General features: G+C 40.0%; 1 protein-coding gene across 6 annotated transcripts in view; it reads right to left on the bottom strand.

The window, feature by feature from the left end:
• prrc2c (proline-rich coiled-coil 2C) overlaps positions 1 to 22040 on the bottom strand; it is an 86159-nt gene extending 64119 nt beyond the window's left edge. For all 6 annotated transcript variants that reach the window (XM_067990694.1, XM_067990700.1, XM_067990699.1 and 3 more), the window contains exons 1-4: positions 21825 to 22040; positions 9173 to 9347; positions 6938 to 7115; positions 6121 to 6251 (exon numbers count right to left, since the gene is read on the bottom strand). In XM_067990694.1, the coding sequence (XP_067846795.1) occupies positions 6121 to 6251; positions 6938 to 7115; positions 9173 to 9287 (424 nt within the window). In that variant the 5' untranslated portion in view covers positions 9288 to 9347; positions 21825 to 22040. The remainder of the gene's footprint in view (positions 1 to 6120; positions 6252 to 6937; positions 7116 to 9172; positions 9348 to 21824) is intronic.
• Positions 22041 to 22111: the final 71 nt, after the last annotated feature.

The following is a 22111-nucleotide window of genomic DNA, read 5'->3' as shown; positions in this document are numbered from 1 at the left end:
TATAACGAGGGGGCATAGATTTAAGGTGAGAGGGGAGAGATACAAAAGGGTCCAGAGGGGCAATTTTTTCACTCAAAGGGTGGTGAGTGTCTGGAACGAGCTGCCAGAGGCAGTAGTAGAGGCGGGTACAATTTTGTCTTTTAAAAAGCATTTGGACAGTTACATGGGTCAGATGGGTATAGAGGGATATGGGCCAAGTGCAGGAAATTGGGACTAGCTTAGTGGTATAAACTGGGCGACATGGACATGTTGGGCCGAAGGGCCTGTTTCCATGTTGTAACTTCTATGATTACCATTTTTATGCTCTCTAAACTACGGCAATGGTTTAAACTAAGAGCTGGGAAACTATAACTAGTATTTCATTGAAATAACAAACTAGATAAACTAATTAGTTACTAAAATTAAAAATATCGACTGAATAAAAACTTGAGCTAATTAAATATATAAAATAAGGTTAGATAGATACAGCAGTGCAGGTGGTGTCGTAACTGCAGCACGTGGGAGTTGGTGGCGATCAGCGAGATCCCGAGAGGCCACATCCGCAGTAAGTGTCTGCAACTTGAGGAACTTTGGCTCAGTTGTTGAGCTGGAGTCAGAGTTGCAGACATTGAGATAAATCGGGTGGGGGGGGGGGGGGGGGGGGGGAAGTGTTATCCGGACACTTTGATCCAGGAGGCAGTCACACCCCTTAGGTTAGGTACTAGTTTAGGTCTGTGGTCAGGGACAGGAGGATGTGACTGCAAGTCAGGCAGGTATGGGGACCCAGGATGCAGTGATGGAGGAGCCTCAGCCTATGACCTTGTCCAACAGGTATGAGGTTGAGAGCATTTAAAGGGGCATTATCCTTCAGTAAAGTGTCTTGCAAGCCACTTATGAGAGTGTAATTGCTCAGAGGTATTGTAATGAAGATGCTAGCGTGTTCGTATGAAATTCATTAATGCATTTGTTCATCTGTTTATTTTAAATTGGTTAATGGAGGGCTTAAATTGGCACAACTGTACAGTGTCAGCTGTGGCTCAGTGGGTAGCACTCTCACATCTGAGTCAGAAGGATGTGGGTTCAAGTCCCATACTCCTGTATGGATGAGAACAAAGACTGCAGGGAGCATGGGTAATTTGACCACAACACTGGTACCAGAGGCTATTCAAGTGGGGTAAGCGAAAAGGAATGCGGTAGTGGATAGTATAGTCAGGGGGATCGATATTGTTCTCTGTAGCCATGACCGGGAATCCTGAAGGCTGTGTTGCCTGCCCTATCCCGGGTTAAGGATACCTCCTCACGGCTGGAGAACAACTTGGAGCATAAGGGGAAGGATCCAGTTGTCGTGGTCCACGTAGGAACCAACGACGTAGAACTAAGAATGAGGTTCTGCTAAGGGAGTTTGAGGCGTGAGGGTCCAAATTAATAAGCAGAACCTCAAAAGGTAATCATCTCTGGATTACTACCTGAGCCACACGCAAATTGGCATAGGGTCAAACAGAACAGAGTGTTAAATGCATGGCTTAAAGTGTTGTGGGAGACAGGGGTTTCGATTCATGGGCACTGGCACCAGTACTAGGAAGAGAGCTGTTCCGCTGGAATGGGCTCCACTTAACCCGGGCTGGGACCAGTGTCCTGGCGAATCGAATAACTAGGGTACTAGATAGGGATTTAAACTAAAAAAGCAGGGAAGGGTTCAGGTAAGGGTAAATTTATAAATGTAAAGAGGGAAGTCAAAACCATTGAGCAGTGTAGCTATTTGGGTAAAGATAAACAGTGTGTCAGGAAGGGACAGAGAGTTTAACAGTAATAGTGCATCAGTGAATAAGGTCAAAGATGGGAAAAATAGTAAGAAGTTAAAATTAAAGGCACTTTATCTCCTTACAAGAAGCATTCGTAACAAGATAGATGAATTAATGGCACAAAGACGTAATTGGGTTTGATCAAGTAGCCATTACGGAGACATAGCCACAAGGTGACCGCAGTTGGGAACTAAATATTCCAGGGTAATTGACTTTTCGAAAACACAGACAAAATGGAAAAGGAGGTGGAGGGAGGGGGTAGCCCTGATAATAAAGGATGACATAAAGCCAGTAGCGAGAAAGGATGTTGGCTCGTAAGATCAGGAAGTAGCAGTATGGGTGAAGATAAGAAATAACAAGGGGCAGAAATCACTGGTGGGAGTATTTTACAGGTCACCTGACAGTAGTTACAATGTTGACAGAGTATTAATCAAGAAATAAGAGGAGCTTGTAATAAAGGTAAAGCAATAATCATGGAGGATTTTAATCTTCATATAGACTGGGCAAATCAAATGGGCAAATGTAGTTTGGAGGACAAGTTTATGAAATGCATTCGAGACAGTTTCCTAGAACAATACGTCGTGGAACCAATCAAGGAACTGGCCATTTTAGACCTTATCTTGTGTAATGAAACAGGGTTAATTAGTAATCTCATAGTAAAGGATCCTCTGGGGAAAGTGATCATAATATGACAGAATTTCATATTGAGTTCAAGAGTGATGTACTTAAGTCCGAAACTAGAGTCTTAAACAAAGCCAATTACATAGGTATGGAGGAGTTGGCTAAGGTTGATTGTGAAATTAAATTAAAAAGGTATGACTGTAGATAAGCCATGGCGAACATTTAAAGAAATATTTAATGATTCTCAAATACACATTCCATTGAGGAATAAAAATGCCACAGGAAAAGTGATCCACCCACGGCTAAAGAAGTTAGGAATAGTATTAGATTAAAAGAGGCTTGTAATATTGCCAAGAGTAGTAAGCCTGAGGATTGGGAGGGTTTTGGAAACTAGCAAAGGATGACCAAAAAATTGCTAAAGAGGGAGAAAATAGAATGATAATAAACTAGCAAAAAATATAAAACCAGATTGCAAGAGCTTCTACAAGTGTGTAAAAAGGAAAACTGTAGTGAAAGCAAACGTGGGTCCTTTAGAGGCTGAGACAGGAAAAAATATAATGGGGAATAGGGAAATGGCAGAGACGTTAAACAAATATTTTGTATGTCTTCACAGGAGACACAAAAAACATACCAGAAATAGTGGGGAACCAAGGGTCTAATGAGAGTGAGGAATTTAAAGTAGTTAATACTAGTAAAGAAAAAGTATTGGAGAAATTAAAAGGACTAAAAGCCGACAAATCCCTGGACCAGATGGCTGACATCCTAGGGTTCTAAAAGAGGTGGCTGCAGAAATAGGGGATGTATTGGTTGCGATTTTCCAAAATTCCCTAGATTCTAGAACGGTCCCAGTGGATTGGAAGGTACCAAATGTAACATCGCTATTCAAGAAAGAAGGGTGAGAGAAAACAGGGAACTACAGGCCAGTTAACTTGACATCAGTAGTCTGGAAAATGCTGGAATCCATTATTAAGGAAGTGGTAACAAGGCACTTAAGAAATCATAATATGATTAGGCAGAGTCAACATGGTTTTATGAAAGGGAAATCGTGTGACAAATCTACTAGAGTTATTTTTTGAGGATGTAACTAGCAAGGTCAATAAAGGAGATGTAGTATATTTGGATTTTCAAAAGGCATTTGCTAAGGTGCCACACAAAAGGTTGTTACACAAGATAGGGGCTCATGGGATTGGGGAAATGTATTAGCATGGATAGAGGATTCGTTAACGGACAGAAGACAGACAGTAGGAATAAACAGGTCATTTTCAGGATGGCAGGCTGTAACTAGTGGGGTGCCGCAAGGATCGGTGCTGGGCCACAGCTATTTACAATCTATATTAATGACTGAGATGAAGGGACTGAGTGTAATGTATCCAAGTTTGCTGATGATACAAAGGTAGGTGGGAAAGTAAGTTGTGAGGAGGACACAGAGTCTGCAAAGGGATATAGACAGGTTAAGTGAGTGGGCAAGAAGGTGGCAGATGAAGTATGATGTGGGGAAATGTGAGGTTATTCACTTTGGAAGGAAGAATAGAAAAACAGAATTTTTTTTTTAAATGGTCAGAAACTATTAAATGTTGGTGTTCAGAGGGATTTAGGTGTCATACATGGTTAACACAGAAAGTTAACATGCAGGTACAGCAAGCAATTAGGAAGGTACGTTGGTCTTTATTGCAAGGGGGTTGGAGTACAAGAGTAACAAAGTCTTGCTGCAGTTCTACAGGGCTTTGGTGAGACCACACCTGGAGTCCTTACTTTCCCACCTAGCTTTGTATCGTCAGCAAACTTGGATACATTACACTCGGTCCCTTCATCTAAATCATTAATGGATTGTAAATAGCCGAGGCCCAAGCACTGGTCCTTGCAGTACCCCACTAGTTACAGCCTGCCAATCTGAAAATGTCCAGTTTATTCCTACTCTCTGTTTTCTCTACAGTTTTGGTCTCCTTACTATACTTGCCTTAGAGGCGGTGCAACAAAGGTTCACTAGATTGATTCCTGGGATGAAAGGGTTGTCCTATGAGGAGAGATTGAGTAGAATAGGCCTATACTCTGGAGTTTAGAAGAATGAAAAGTGATCTCATTGAAACATATAAGATTCTGAGAGGGCTTGACAGGGTAGATGCTGAGAGGCTATTTCTCCTGGCTGGAGAGTCTAGACCTGGGGGGCATGATCTTAGGATAAGGGATTGGACATTTAGGACTGAAATGAGGAGGAATTTTTTCATTCAGAGGGTTATCAATGTGTTGGGATTCACAGATTGGGAACCTGTTGGGTGGGGAGTTGGGCCTTCAAGGATGGAAGTAAGAAGAGATGAGGGTGGGGAGATTTGAGAAGACAATCATCTGTGAATGAACTGGGCACGATGTTGGCCTGCAAAGGAGGATGAAGTATTTGGGATTGCAGATCTGAGAGAAAGTGGTAGGCACCATGGCTGTGGCATCTCCAGGAGGGATCCAACCCTGGCAGGAGTGGAGGTCAACAAGGGAGTGGTGCCAAATTAGGGGGGGGGGGGTGGAGAAAGAGGAGGAAAGAGAGGAGAGAAAGAATGAAAACAAGAGCCAAAGAAATAAACATCAATGATGAAGAGCGAGGCATATAGTTGGACAACTTGGGCCTGTATACACTGGAGTTTAGAAGACTGAGCGGTGATCTTATTGAAACATAAGATCCTGTGGGGACTAGAAGGGGTAGATGCTGAGAGGATGTTTCCCCTTCTGGGAGAGACTAGAACTAGGGGCCACAGTTTAAAAATAAGGGGTCTCCCATTTAAAATGGAGATGAGGAGAAATGTTTTCTCTCAGAGGGTCGTGAGTCTGTGGAATTCCCTTCCCCAGAGAGCGTTGGAAGCAGGATCATTGAATATTTTTAAAGCTGAGTTAGATAGATTCCTGATTAACAAGGGAGTCAAAGGTTATATTAGGTAGACGGGAAAGTAGAGTTGAGGTCACAATCAGATCAGCCATGATCTTATCAAATGGCAGAGCAGGCTCAAGGGGCCGAATGGCCTACTCCTGTTCTTAATTCGTATATAGAGGAAAAAAAAGAGAATTGAAGACAAAGATATAGTCAACGTAATAGTGTGAGACGAGCAGAGACAGAGGAACAGAGATATCTTTTGCGTTTTTGTCCATGAGCAACAGGAGGTCAATTAGTTAGTTTTATTTTCATCACCACTTCATACAAGACATCTGTTTCAATATTACACAGGCAAATGGATGATAAGGATTGTAAGTGGTACAGCTCGATGAAGGATCAATGGGGTGATCCACGTGGGACGTTCCACACAGCAATGTGGACGAGGACAGGAACTCAGCTGAAAAGCTTGAATCTGTGACCCTCCATTTTATGGCATGATGCATTTGTCCTGCAAGTGAAGATCTGGCACTTCCAACTGGGGTGTCAGGGAGGCAACAAAGGAAAATTAGAAGAGCTGTCACAGGTTTCTGCTGTACATCTCCCATTGACTGACTGAAGAGTGATGCTGATAGAGGCCTGTGACCAAGGATGGATTGGTCAATTGGTTGGGGGCAGGAGAAAAAGATGTGACCCCCGTCACAAATGACAATATTGTAGTATTGCAACTGCTTTGAAAGTTCATCATGGACAAATATTCATTCATTATCAAGCTCATATTACTGAACACACTGTACACATCAACAAATGTAGCACACATTAACCAAACCAGCGAATGGCTCATTCTGGTTTATAGATGCTTACCATCTCCTTGTCCAGAGTGGTTATTGGTCTGGGCCCAGGATTTCACAACTGTACTTGGTACCTCCGGTGTGCTTGGAGCTGGGGAATCTGAACTGGGCTGCTGGGGTTCTTGTACTTGGGCTGCAGTGGTACTGTTATTTAAATCATAATTTTGGTATTAGGTCTCTTGCTTTTATATAAAACAGATGACAGGATAAAAATATCAGTCTATTCCACCAAAATCTTGACAAATACTTTAACAGAAACTGTACTAATTTGGACAATTACTGTATTAGCTCATCAAATATGCAGTCATCTTCTTTATCTATCTTACTTAAAACCCCCTTTCAGAGCACCAAGTTTAAAATGTCAATATCAATTGTAAACAAATCAAAATTTCTCAACCATTTTATTCTTAATATAAAATCTCTAGGTTCATATTTCTAGATTGAGGCCGTCACAATGCTGCCATTTCATCGTATTGCAAAGTTCTTGCTTACTGCCACCCATATTGTTCATAGTGTTTTTTTTTAAAATGTCATTCCCTCCAACTTTTCCTCAGTGGAGGGAGAAAATAGTGGACTTGAGTGGTATTTCCTCTTCACAGGTGACAATGGTCTACCCTAAAGGAGGTGGATGCTAAGCCAATTATGCTTACTCTTTAGTTGCCTACACATCTGCATGTAAAATAGACAGCATTAGAAAAAGTTTCATTTTTGTAGATAATAGGTTAGCATACTTTGGGAGCTGCAATGAAAAGTATGCACTCACTAGTTTCTACAGTTTGCACGTTTGGTGCAATAAAGTTCTATGAAGACAACTTCACTCTAGTCTGTACCTCTCCTCTTCTTGCTGTTCTGATTTGGTGACCCATCCTGATCCATCCTTTGGTATGATATTCACATTGGGATCATTTCCTTTGTTCTCTGCTTTGAGGCTCGGAAGATTGGTAGGTGGTGGTATGCGCCGTGAGCTGGCGACTTTGCCCAGGCTTTGCAATCCGTGGCGTGCTGCAACTGTAGATAGTGACCAAATAAAGGTTAGGGATGAGAGTATAACTATGACGATTCAAAGCACGTGGGACTTTATTTTGCACTACTGATTTCCTTTACATTTTCAACCATGTACTCAATATAACACCAATTTCCTTCTACAATACAGAATTTCTCTCAGCGTCACAACTAAATTACTGTTAAAATGGGTGCAGACTTCTGCTCAGAACTGGCCTATAACTGCGAGCACTATGTGACCTTAAGAATTTTAATTGATGCGTTTTTTGGTAATACCTGAACATAGGTCAGGTCCTGTAACAATTTTTAATTCTTTAGGCCTCCAGTTCTAAATCAACAATCTAAATACTAAACTGCAGGCTTATAGGGTATGTAAAAAAAACATTTATTTTTGGTCTATAATTGACATTTTCATAAGTGTGCTCATTTGCTTACTCTCTCCAGGGTTCAGTATGAAATTTGTATTTATATGTATTGTAAGGTACATTCAATATTAAGCACTTGTGAAAATTATTACAATTAAACAGCCATACCTTTAGTGCATGTATTTGAGTTAAGCCATACTCAGTTGTCTACAGGGTACATGTAACTTTGTTGCTAACCTGCTTTAATAAGTTCAGCATCTCTCGAAATAGAACAGCCACTTACAAGTTTTTCATTCTTAAATGCGTTACTAAGCTCTAATAATTCAGCATGAAAACTGTTCAAAATGTTTCTTCAGAAACTGAGGCAACTATGAAAAAAAATTCTAAAGAACTAAAACAGGGCCTTGCCAGATGGCTCAATGAGTAGCTGAACCATACAGTGCAGAAAGATCCCAGTATGAATTCATGACCTGTGCTGAGATAGTTGATCTTAGCTGAGTATCAATTGGAATTCTATAGTTGGCTTCAGCACTCTCAGGGTTAGAGGGGCAAAATATTTGGCCAGTGTCCCTACTCCTGATGACCTGCCAGAACTGCATGTGTGGACTCTAGATAGAAAGATGGTCAGGACTGGTGCTAAATAACTTGCCACCAATCCCTGTCTAAACTCACAAAAATGAGTACTTTAGTGTACTGGAAAGCAACCAGTGCCTGTGGAACCACACCCCAGCAGGGGTCAGTCAAAACCTTCAGAAGAGAGAAAACTAGCGAGAAAAGAAAATCTTAGACAAAAAAAAAATCAAAAGTTACAATATGCTTTAAACCAGAACTGCCACAAAAACACATTTTCAGCAAACTAGAAACAAAGGAGAATCTAGGATATATTAGTTACAGAAGTGTAATGTTAACAATGTTGAAGAACTGAACCATAAAACAGATGGGAAAAAAAGGAAACTAAATTAAACTTGTAGCAGCTGAAAATTATAGAATTCATTGACTTTACTAAAATGTGCTTGCTAAAACAATAAAACATTCTGTGCTTGAAAAATATATTCTTCAGTTTTGAAAAGGTTAAGATAAAACAGATTAAAGGTATGACACATTTTACAATTTCAATGTGTTTGTTCATTTAAAAACCTCTTAGGCAGTAAATTAAACTTTTTATTTCTACTGTAGGCTTTTGTTGTTGTCTAGGTCAGAGCAATTAAATCCTGGCCATCTGCATGTGCGAGATTTACTCCTGAGAAAAATCTTCAAGCACAATTTAACTTGCACATTTTCATTTATAACAGGCATAAAACCGGAATAAACCAAAAATTACAACAGCAGTCCAATGTTTTCAGTTACTTTTCAATCTTCATAAAATTATATGAAAAGCCTTAAATTACCAATTAGAAAAATAAGCCACTGCTGCTCCAATGCGCTAATCCACGTAACAAGATCATCATATGGTGTGTATATTCTCAATTTCTGCCGTGGCACCGGGAGAGGTGCTGAGCAGAAGAAAAGTGCTCCTCCACAGAAGGATAGGAAGAATGAAAAGGTGGATCAACATAGTCCCAATGGCCAGCATTAAGAGGGCAAGGGAGCAGCTCACCAACCTGTCCTCTCAAAGGCCCAAGGAAAAGGATGGGGAAAGAGACGACAAAAATATTGCTATTAAAGCAAAATTACACACACAAACTAGAATAGGCTCACCTGCATTTTTCTGAGTCTCTATTGATTTACCCTTGTACGTGTTAAACAGGTTGAGTGTTGCGTACTTTGTTTTCCCATCCTTTGCCTTTGTGCTCTGGCCTGACCTCTCGGACATTTCGATGGAAATTCATCGAGTCTGGTAACACCTGGCTCACCCTTCAGAACCAGCTGCCTCCTGTAAGGTAACACAAGGACAGAAACTTCCAAAGTTAGTTTATTCTTTACAGATTTAATAGGAAATTAAATTTGACACTACAAGCCCTACTGCAAATGAGAAACATCACTCCAGTCAACACATGGGTTGCTACAGTTCCAGCACAGCAAATTAAACCAAATAAAGTGCTTTAATTGCTCATCTAAGGAAGCTATTCATTAATTGACTGCTATTTAGAGTTACTCTAAAAGAACAGCACAAATTACTAAGAAATTATCTACAGAATGCTTTATATTATTTGTAGGTACCAATCTTGGATAGTATTAGAACACTTTTGTGCTACAGCCTAGAACTAACAAGAATGGAAATACAAGGATTGAGAACTGTCTTAATTTCCGAGGAAACCATTTCTCTCTCCTTTTAACAGGACACAAAATAAAGTATAAGACACATACTTCCATATATAGTACACTCAGAAAGGCTGACGATTCTGAGAGTTGATAAGGTATGGGTGCAATTAAATAAAAAGGCTTCTATAGTACTTAAGGAGTTATTTGTCTTTTGCTTGGATACAAAGCAAATTCTGCGATAATTTGGAGGGATACTGCAGCAGCATTGGTTCATTAATGAGGTTTACTGCCAACTTTTTCTATATCCCACCTTTCTTGCAGATGCTTACTCTTGCTGGGGTACAGTTCCACAGGCCTCCTCACCCAAATGGCTATTCTTCATGTGTGTGATTTGGCATCAAACATTAGGTTATTCAACTGCAGGATGAATCACAGTCAAGTCCAATCCTGTCCTCACCAGACAGCCACACATGGACTTCACTAGGAGTTGCCAGATAAAGATCAGGAGTGGAAATCTGAGCTCAGCTGCAGCATCTCTTCCACTATGAGATTGGGGGTAATATTGGGATCGCCCTGGTCTGTATGCAACACTATTTTTATATCTACTTAAATAAAGCAGCTTTATATTAGAAGGCTGACTAGAAAATGTAAATGTTACTATAAAACCTAAAGCTTATACCATATGCTGTTTATATTATTTGTAAACCTGGGGTACATATGTACTAGTGCAGACAATCTTTTGCAGGTGGTCATTGAAAATTTAGTGAAATTTTAAAATTGCACCACCAAAGCATTAGATTTTACGAAAGTTTGAATCACAATAACAAAAGTGGTTCCAAATGGTTCAGAGCTTCGTTTGGTATATCTTAGCTAGCTAGAGCAATACAATTGGCCTCGTGCTTGGGTGGAAGAAAGCCAGAGATCCAATTAATGATTGCTATCCAAATGATCTTGCTGCAAAGTTTGTATGCAGAATCACACTTTGCTTTGAAGTCACTCACAGGTATTGTAAACTCACACATGGCCACTTGGGTGAACACCATAGAGGGCTGCTGGTTCCTGGACAAACATATACCCGCATGAGTCACTGCCTTTGGGGTGAGCAGAGAAGGGGGGCAGTGGGTTTAAGAGACGAAAAGGGCAAAAAAATTGTGGGGGGGGGGGGGGGGGGGGGCAGGGGAACTGATTACTAAATTCAAAAGTTGTGCTAAAAACTTGAATGTAGGCAGAATAAAAAATGCCAGATCATTTAAGGAACAGTTATTTCTTCAGTAACTATTTGGGAATGCAAGCTGTTTCATATTTCTGAAACAGTACAATCTTTCCTGTTCCACATGAACATCCTTGTTGGCAGCCATTATCAGTTATGTTTTAACATTTGTTGCCAATGCCAGCTCTTGCATGTCAGTGAACCAAATTTGGAAAACATTTGGGAGCAAACCACTTTGATGATCAAAACAAACCAATAAATAAATGAAACAAACAAAATACTTCTTTCGTATCCAGAAATTCACTACCAAGTGTAAACAGCAGAACATAAAACAAAGACTGAAATTAGTGATGTCAGTTGAGGACACAAAGTGAGCTTCTGTATTACAAAGAGGGGCTTGCTTGGAGCTTTTTTTATAGTATCACCTTTAAAGAGGGTTCAGCTTTCAATGAAATTAGAACTTCCAAATGTTGGCTGGAACCTAAACAACTGTATATATGAGCACGCATTGCCTTTATTTTCTCACTTGTATGAGAAATGGGTATACTTAGCTGCCCAATGGTTCAACTAATAAAGCCATTATATAGCTGAGCCAGACAAAGTAGAAAGTCTTGGAATACCACCTGTGCTGAGTGCCTGAAGTCAGCGAGGATGGCAGTAGGCGTGTTACAATTGGCTGGGGGGGGGGGGGGGAGAAAGGAGAGCAGATCACCCAAGGTTCTTGATCCTCATTCATTGGTACCAGCTATAAAGTGTAGACGAGAGCTCAATTGGAGTCAGCTGTGATGTCTCCATGGCGAACAGTTGGCCAACTCATTGACTAGGCTCACCCTAAGAATAATCTCTTGGAGGACATACTGGACGGCAACTGGAAACTGTGGAGGTGTACCTAAGCAGAAGTAATGATTACAGGAGAGGAGGAGGTGACAGAAGCAAACTGGCACAAAAAAAATTGTGTGCTGTCAAGTGTGTTCAGGCCAAACAAAGAAAAAAACCTTCAGGTAATATATGTGCAACAAGTATGAATATCTGGGTGTTCTTGGATGTGTCACTGGAATATTTGAGCATACCGTTTTAATGCTAACATACGAAAGCACTTTTCTATTGGGAACTTGTGTTTACAAGAGATTCCATTGAGACTATCCAAATTCAATTTTACTTCATAATCCTCAACATCTGTCACAAAAAAAAACTGTGAAACAGCAACATTCTACCACAATGTGTTACACAGACTTTATTACTTCCCCACACTGTGCCAACGATATTTACATGTTATTTCACAGTAAGGGTTACAGCAATGGCAAATGCCATCACCTAGTGTTTCACTAGATCTAAAGCATGAATGGAATGCACTGCAATCCGCGCTGCTATTCAAATTAGTACTCGAGAGCATGTTTAATGATGCAGGCATGAAACGATACTGAGATTTTCTCAATGTCCAAATTCATGTTGGCAGCATGGCAAGTTAGCACTGAATGACATTATCAAGAACCTTTAATGAGTATCAGAATCGAGCCACTTCAGAAGCTGCTGGAAACTGTTTACATAATAAATTATGAAATGCAATCTGTATTAAAAGGATATTTCTCTGGTATTTTGCCGCAGCCTGCTCTTTAAAGAAGGAAAGGCTAACCAGGTACTTTGTAGAAAGCACTTCCCCATGTCTCCCTTTCTAAAACCAAAACCACCACAGTCTCCTACCGTACGCACAAAATATTTTTAGGTTTCTAGAAATGTCATTTTGGGTCTCTGCTCTCCTCAAGTCCATGTATTATGATGGAACTCACTAATTACAGTAGGAGCTTTTCAAAACAGCAAATGCCATTACTGGCTATGTACTGCTACATACAAAGCCAGCAGTGCTTTTCCAAAAGTCAGGCATCTCCATAATGTCAAAAATAGGAAGTTAGCGGTTTTAAACTGTGATATACAAGAGATGTGTAGATATGCAAAATATAGGCATATATTAAACTACATGTTAAGACTGCCTACCTAAAACAAAAGCAGATTATGCAATACCTAGCTGATGAGATATTTAGGAACACAATCTCCCACTTATGTAAATTCTTTATAAGCTAGCTGCAGAAAAGGCAGTTATTCTTTACTCTCGACCTCACGTGGAAAGATTTGGTTGCAATCTGTAATGGCAGTTATAGTGATCTTTTCCACACCATATCAACAATCAGATACCTGAACACAAGTTATGCCAAAAGCTAGCTATTAGTGTTCACATGATCTGGTTATTTATGTCTTCTGTATAACCAAAGTCTACAACCATTCCAGTGAACTGAACCATATCACAAAGTACAAATTTGCAACCAGAATAAACTCAAGCCAACAAGATGTTATCCTTCAGAATACAAAGGGAAGGAAATACTGGGTAACTATATGCTTTAAAGGAGTAATTCTTTGGAAATGTGCCCAGCTGATTACTGCCTTGGCTATGACAAAAAAAAATCCACCATCTTTACCTTCAATTCGGCTTCAGAATATCTTTTAGATAGCAAGTACAAAGATATTAAGTATTTTGAAGAAAACCTCCATCACAAATCACCTGTTACAACTTGCCGCATACACGTACATCTAATAACGTAGACATGCTCTTAAAACAAAAAAACTTACATGGCAACTATATCCTGAAACAATACATTCGTGTAGATCAGTTACTATCTGACACATGCACAATTTCCTACACACAAGCAAAAACTTGAAACAGGCTGGATGTTTATATTGTCACAGTACACATTTTGTTAAGTCATTATAACCTGCACGGTGCTTTTGGTCAAATTTATCAATTTGGCTTTGCTGGTGCGGTTTCACTCAAACTGGGGGCAGCACTATGGGGAGTCAGAAGGTGAGCCACTCACAGCAGAATACCCAGCCTCTCACCTGCTCTAGTAGCCATGGCATTTATGTGGCAAGTCCAGTTGAGTTTCTGGTTAATGGCAACCCACCCACAGAATGATAGTGGGGGATTCGACGATGGTAATGCCATTGAAACTCTTGTTATCTACACTGAAGTTTCTTTTCAATCTATAGAATAATTTCTGCGATACCTTCCCAGTACAACTATTTGCTACACCAAATCATTTCTTGTAGCAAAAGGAGGTGAAAAGACAAATAGGCCAGATTTGGGGTTATGATATGAACTACCAACTGCCAGATATTGACAGTTAGTTCAGATCATAAAACAAATGGGGCGGGAGAAGAAAGAGAGAAAGAAGAGTATTTTGCTCTGCTACATCTTTAGCAAGGATTTAGTTACAACCGGTAACTGGTCCAATACATTTGACTGGTTCAATACGTTGGGAACTCATTCCAACACTAACACAATAAGCCTCCTGCATGCAACAGCCTAGTTTTGTGTGTCCCCACATGACAACAGTGACTTCAAAAAGTACTTTGGGACATCCTGAGGTCGTGAAAGGTGCTATATAAATGAAAGTCTTTCTTTCTTTTTCCCATATACAGGAAGCATTGTGTAGCTTTTTTAGAAAATGGACTTCAAAGATAAGTGTACAATATCAGTTTCTATTTTCTTGGCCAACTAACAACTTTTGTCAACCATCAGTACTTCAATGTCAAAGTTATGAAGATTTAGTTTATTTTTATCAGTTTGTTTTCTTTCCTCGATGTATCTATTCAGTTTAATTAAAGACTAGACTATTAGTGAAAACCAATCCAAGAGTTGAGAAAGACAATGGGTTTCAACATTAGATGGGGTAATAGAATTTTTTTTAATGTAAAAGCTTTACATACCTTTAAGTTGTAGAGTTCTTTAACATGCTATTTTTTGTTTTTTTACTTTCCAAATAGTTAAGAAAAACTGAGGCGAAACTGGGGAAAGCTTGTCAAGCCAAAACTACCTCGGAGAGCCAGCTTCTTTATTTAACCAATTCACAACATAGGAGAAAGAAAGAAGTTCCTTGCAAAAGACTTTAAAGCATTTGATGTGCAACACTATGGGTCTGAGGAGCTGTAAACAAAAAAACATCAAAGGAGAAACACAATTCAATTTTAGAATGTCTTCCCTAATTTACACTAAAGAGGGTAATGCAGAAAAAGATGACCAGCTTGAATGAGGAACAAACATTTCAGTGCCTAAGATTTAGGGGGAAAAAATTGATTTTTTAATACATGCTCAAACTATTGATAGTGGCATAAGTGACAGCACTCAATTTGACTTTTTGGCCATCTGCACTTTAATGCAATAATTTCCTTCCAGAAACTAGAGTTCTGCATCATCATATGCCATTGTATTGTTCAAAAAAGCTTTGGAAAACAATGAAGGCTGTGCAATTTTAATGCTTGAAGTCATCAGCAATTGCAAAATGATTTAATTAATTAAGAATGCTATAAAGCTTTCTGTTTCAATAACAAATATTTCAAATTGCTCAAATTTAATAATCCTTTATGAAGTTGCGACAAGATTATGAACAAAATGATTTTACACTTTCAACAGTAATTTTTCATTGACTACTGTAACGCTCATCGAGATTTTATTTTAAAACTCCTAAAAAATCTATAGGAAAAAAGATTTAGGGTCTAATCAAAAATCATATCATGTAACTTAATACATGCCTGAACTTTCATTCCAGTTTGCAGAATAAGGTAGTCACATTAATGTGAATCTTTTATGATGCTACCTGTACCTGACTGGCATAATTCTAATTAGAAGTATGTGGGTCAGAGGTGATAAAAATATGATTTATACAAATACTGAAGTTTGCAGTGCTGAACATTATAAAATGAGCTTTTTAAAATTATCAATTTAATGATTTCCCAGAATCTATAGAACACCAAGGAGTGTTGTATCTGTCCTGCATAGCTCCTTTAATTAAGCTAAAGGCTGACGTGCATCATATGGCTGATGTGGGAATTCAAGTCTTGGGATGACAGCTACTGTAAGGCATTACTTGCAAGGTGTGGATAATAACACGTTCACATATCCAGGGACATATCACATACCATGGATGAGTTCCAGAGGGGAAAGCAGTTGTTGCTGAAGCTCTGCATCCCCAACTGATGAAATTGTCATCTCGTGTAGCATGTTATGTGTTCACGATGTGGTCTGAAAGATGGTAGCAATGCACTCATTTTATGGTCCACTATCACACACCTTGCCCCCTTTATGAGGACTTTCTGATACTTTTGTCTGGCCAGTACTGGCTCAAACCCACATATCAAGTGTCTATTGACAAACTAGTGACTTCTCAGGATACTGAGGGGGCAGGGGAAGAAGAAAATGGTAAGTCCTGTCTCTTTCACTCTAAGTTGACAATCCTGATGTTGAAAGATTGGAACAGAGTCCAATCTCTGGCAGACACAGTAAAGAAAAAAATAAACATGTATTTATATAGCTCCTTTCATGCCCTCAGGATGGCCCAAAGCACTTCAGAACTAATTAATTACTTTTGAAATGTAGTCACTGTTATCATGTAGACAATCAAATGCATGACCTAGACAGATCTGCAGATATCATTAGTGGAATCTGGAAGAGTATACCCATCAGTATCAGTAAGAACATTTGCATTTTCCTCCAGATAACACTAAACTGAAGCAACTACAGCATTCTCCTTGCTGGACAAGGTGGCGGAAACTAACCATAGCTTTCTGATCCCATAAACTCTGTTCCTTTGCAACTCACTCCACCTCTCTCCCCAGGTACTTCCTCAAGCTACACTGGACTGTGCAAGATCTTGGGTGTCCTGTTTGATCCACAGTTATGCTTGATACCACATTCTATCACCAACACCACTTAGTCCCGTCCCATCTCCACAACACTGCCTGCTTCTGCCCCACCAGCGCTGAAACCTTTAACCATGCTTTTGCCACCTCAAAGTTTGACTTCTCCAATATTCTCCTTACTGGCCTCCGACTTTTCATAAGCTCCAACTTGTCCACAACTCTGACTCGTTTCCTGTTCCAGACCACGCCCAGCTCACCCATCACCCCATGTACTGATTCCCCAACAACTTATATTTAAAATCCTAATTCTCTTCTCCAAATCCCTCCATGGCCTCACCACACTATCACTGCAAACTCCTCCTGCACTTTTTAGACCTCCAACTCTGGTCTTTTGTGCATCCTGCCCTCCCTTCATCCCACCACTGCTGGCAGATCTTTCAGCCACCTCAGCTTTACACTCGAACTCCATCCCCAAATCCCTCTTTCACCACTTCTCTCGCCACTTTTAAAAACTTTCAGTCACCTCTCCTAACTATGCCAATATTACTCAGTGTTCATTCTATTATCTATTTTATCGCTCTCCTCTGTAAAATACCTTGCGACATTTCTTACATTAAAAGGTGTTATATAAATGCAAGTAGTTGTGCTAGTATTTGGTTAAACTTCAGTAGTACTCCTGCACACTATAAACCTTGGCTCTGTGGACTTAGGGAAGTAGAGCATGTCTCAAAAAAAATTGTTTCGAATTTATATGGCACAACACTCACTTGTGGCCAAAATTAGTAAACAACAATCCAGTGAAACAAAGTGAAATAGCGAAACAGGAATAGAACAAAATCGAAGTAGTAAAACATATTAGTAAACAAGACAGGAAATGGGGGAATTTCAGATCAGAGATCTATATAGCCAGGGAGTGAATGAGTAAATATAATGCTCTTTTTTGATTAGATAAACAAACCAGAGCAAGTAAGCAACCTGAAAGTAAAACACGGAGGGGCCAGCGAGCGTAACAATTAAAAAAATCAAAAACAAAGCTGTTAGACTGGAAGAAAGCAAAGTTAAAAGAAACGGCAGACCAGCACTGAGAAATACTGAGAAATGGATAGAGTGCAGACTAAAAACATTCCAAGCAGGATTAAAGAGTTTGCATCAAGGGCTAAAGTTCCATAATATTAAAAGAATAAAATCTAAAATGAGGGCACATGATCAAGTTAATGTTGGTAATACAGAAGAAATCCGGGAGAAATATCCAAAGAATAGAAGCAAAAAGTGAAATTAAAAGAGTTAGAGAAGTTATGGAGAGAGACCGGTAGTCAACATAAAGGTTAATAAGCAAAAGCTTTTATAAAATCATCAGGAGCAAGAGGATAATCAAATGAGGGCTGGAGCTGCTACAGAACAAAGAAAACAATCAGAATAAATTAATGGCAAAAAAGCTCAAACATTTTACTTAATTTAGAGATGGGTGAAAGTCTAACAATATACTAGAGGACAGCATGAAGAGCAATAGAAAATGTAATACAAGGTTAATAGTACTCAAAAGTTGAGAAGCCACCAGGTTTGGATGTTCTACCCAAAAATACAAAGAAAGGATAGTGATAAAATATGAGTTACTAACCACAACTTTCCAATAGCCTTTGGAAACCAGAATTGCACCATAAAAGGGGACAATGATCAGCCAAGTTTAACGATAGATCAGTTAGCCATAAATCAGTAGTAGGCAATAAAGGACTTAGAAATTATGAAAAGACAAATCTGAATATTTGCTTAATGGTGAGAGACTATAAGCTGTGGAGAAGCAAAGGGATTTAGGTGTCCATTTACATAAATCACAAAGTTAGTACGCATGGGTATAAAAAGTAATCTAAAAAAGTACGGCTAGTGGAATGTTGGACTTTATTTCATAGAATTACAAAGAACGTACAGCATAGTAACAGGCCATTCTGCCCAACTGGTCCATGCCGGTGTTTATGTTCCACACAAGTCTCCTTCCACCCCACTTTATCTAACCTTATCAACATATCTTTCTATTCCTTTCCCCCTCGTGTTTATCTAGGGAGTTGGAATTCAAAAGTAAGGAAGTGATGCTTCAGTTGTACAGGGCCTTGGTCAGACTCTATCTGGAGTAGTGTTCAGTTTTGGGCACTGAACTTCAGTAAAGATAAATTGGTCTTGGAAGGGGTACAGCACAGATTCACCATAATGATACCAGAGCTTAAAGAGTTAAATTATGAGGCTAGGTTGCATAAACATGGCTTGTATTCCCATGAGTTTAAAGGGTGATCTAATTGAGGTGTTTAAAATGATAATGAGTTTCGATAGGGTAGATACAGAGAAACTATTTCCTTGGTGGGCAATCGAAAATAAGGGGGCATAATCTTAAAATTACAGCTAGGACATTTAGGAGTGAAATCAGAAAGCATTTTTTCCACAAAAAGGGTAGCGGAAATCTGAACTTGTCTCTCCCCACCCCCGCCAGAAGGCCGTGGATGCTGGGTCAATTGAAATTGTGAAGGCTGAGATCAATTAGGCAAGGGTATCAAGGGTTATGGAACAATGGCGGGTAAATGGAGTTGAGGTACAGATCATCCATAATCTAATTGAACGGCGGAATGAACTGAATGGCCTATTCCTGTTTCTATAGTCAAAATGAACGCAGTAGACATGGTATATATGAACTTCCAAAAAGCATCTAATAAAGTGCCACAGTAGAGTTATTGCTAAGATAATGCCCATGGTATTAAATGCAAAGTGTCAGCTAAAGGGCAAAGTTGGAGTAAATGAATGTTTCTCTAATTGGGAAGATGTAGCCAGTGGCATCCCCCAAGGCTGTGTTGGAACTGTCCTCCATATGAGTGATTAGGGCATGGACATAGAAAATGATATGAAAGTTGCTGGTGATACCAAATTGGATTACATGGTAAACTGAGGAGGAATGCAAAAAGTTACAGGACTGTCGTGTTAGGAGCATGGGCAGATAAATGGCAAATGCAGATTAATGGGAAGTATGTGTCAGGGAAAAGAACAAAACTGAAATATATGGAGTAAAAGAACAGAGATCTAAAGATACAGATATGATCTTTAAAACAAGATCACAGATAGAAAGGTATAAAATGGGCAAAAGGGATTCTGGGTTTATATATTCAAGAGTGAATACAAAAGCAAGGAAGTGATGCTTCAGTTGTACAAAAGCAAGGGAAAAAGGCGGGAAAGTGGAGTTGAGGTAAAAATCAGATCAGCCATGATCTCATTAAATGGCGGAGCAGGCTCGAAGGGCCAAACGGCCTACTCCTGCTCCTATCTCTTATGGTCTAAGTGACAATGAACGCACTGGCTAGGTTGCAGTTTTAGACAACCCATTATAGAAATAATACTGGGAATGATTGAAAGGGTGCAGCATAAGATTCACTAGGACAATACTAGATCGTGAAAAATGTGGGAAACTAGAATTGTGTTCACTGGACATAAGTGCAAGAGATCTAACAGAAATGTTTAAAATTATAACTGGGTTTAAGAGACTAGTGAACAGATTTCTGTGGTCATCAAATGAATAAGCTCAAGATTAGTTCTACAAGCATAAAGGAGATTATGAATGTCTCTAGGGAGAATTATTAGGATAGGGAATACTTTATCGTAAGTGGCTATTGAAGCCAAGGCACCACATCAAAGGAGGAATTAAACCCTTGAAAGATATTAAAGACTACTGGCAAGGAGCAGAGAAATGGAATTAAGAGTTGATAGCTCCAGTAGAAGTTCCAGCCAAGACTCAATGTGACAAATAGCTGCCTTCTTCACGTTAGCCTGGACGGTGATGCCATTCAACCAAGAAAGCATCACAGCCAAGTCTGATTCTGTACTCGTCCGAAATCCATTTACACACACTTTTCAGCAATAGTAATTGGACAGAAGTCAGAAGGAAATTATGGCCTATTTTCCTCTTGCTTAGCCCGAGAGTTTAGGTCAACTATGAACAGACCCAGTGAGAACATCTTTTTAAGCACAGACTGGAGTTTATCTGGGGATCAACCCTGGGACCATCTTAATCTCATTATTTTATCCATTTAAGTGTCAAAAAAATATACAGAGCTCTACAAAACAAAATTCTGAAGCCAATATATTGTGAACAATGTTTGCAATCTTTTAATGGCTGTTCCTAAGCACCAAAGCTTAAAATATTTTTCCCAGTGTTTCAAAGGGTTATGATTTAAATTGTTTAAATGTTTAGTGCATCCACTCACTAGCAGGTTTTAATGCTTTTCTGAATCACAGTGGATATTAGATGATCACTATAAGATTCTACACAATACTAGCATTAAATACTTTTCAGAAGATAAAAAGATGGCCACTGGCACAAATAGCGCCAATATATGCAAAATTACATATTAATGCCTGCTGGAGAACAGCCTTTAAACGACCACTAGGTCATATCCTCTAGTTACACAGCACATTTTGTTCATCTAGTCACTACAATACTGTGGCCTTTTCAACTAACACTAAAATTAATATACATGTGTGTGCTACATCCTGCTGAGAAGGCCCCAGTATACGCTTCCTCTTCCATAACAAACTCTCTCCCTTTCTTCTGGGATAAAAAGACATCCTCAAAAGAAAGAGAACATTCAAACTAACCAGTTTACTAAATTACAACTGTCGATCTTTCATCCAGATATGTATTAAAAAGCTCGAAACAAAAATCAATCTAAAACTCTGATGCAGTGGGGAGGAGGGGGGGGGGGGTGCTGTCTTCCTCTTTTCTCAATTTTATTTTATCTCCTCAGATTATATAACCTAATATGCGCTTTTTATTTGATATCTAGTGCATTTTAAAAAAAACACACACACACACTATATATAAAACACATATTCGAATGAAAGGTATATCCCTTTGGAAAGCAAAGTAGGCCTCGGCGTAAAGTTTTAAAAAACCGGGGATGTGTGTGTGTGGGGGGGAGGGGGGGTGGGAAGGAGGAAGAGGCCTCGAGACAAAGCTGCAGTGCGTCAACTGCTAGTGTTGCCCCACGATAAATAACACGGTTTCTGTATCGTTACCCGGGGCAAGTAATGGAGACAAAAGAAGAGGGGCAGTAGGGCCGGGCCGGGCCGGGCCGCGCCGCGCCACGCCGCGCACTAACGGAAGCCCGGGACACGCAGGGCGCGTATAGCGAGCCGCCAGCCCCGGGTGTCAGAGGCTTGTGGCGTGGCCTGGTCCCAGCCCCAGCCCCAGCTCCAGCTCTGCCTTATTCGCCCTACCTCGGCGTCCGCTGTTGTGTCGTTCCGTGTTTTTTTTTTTCTCTCTCTCTTTTTTTTTCCGACCCTGTGAGAAGGTGCCGGTGAAATGAGCCGGGTGGAGTTCGAAGGCCCGAACCGGCGATGAAGAAGCTGTCGATCGATCGGTCGGTCGGTCGGCCGCGCTCAACTCTCTCTCTCTCTCTTTCTTTCTTACCAGTCGCTGCTTTTCCCCCCCCTCCCCCCAAGAATCGCAAAGATGGCCGCCCGCCAGCAGCCGGCGCGCCGACGTCAGCGCGCTACCGGCCGGT

Source organism: Heptranchias perlo, chromosome 9 (assembly GCF_035084215.1).
Source record: "Heptranchias perlo isolate sHepPer1 chromosome 9, sHepPer1.hap1, whole genome shotgun sequence".
Lineage (NCBI taxonomy): Eukaryota > Metazoa > Chordata > Chondrichthyes > Hexanchiformes > Hexanchidae > Heptranchias > Heptranchias perlo.
Note: the sequence above shows the minus strand (reverse complement) of the source record. Positions and strands in the feature narration are given on the sequence as shown.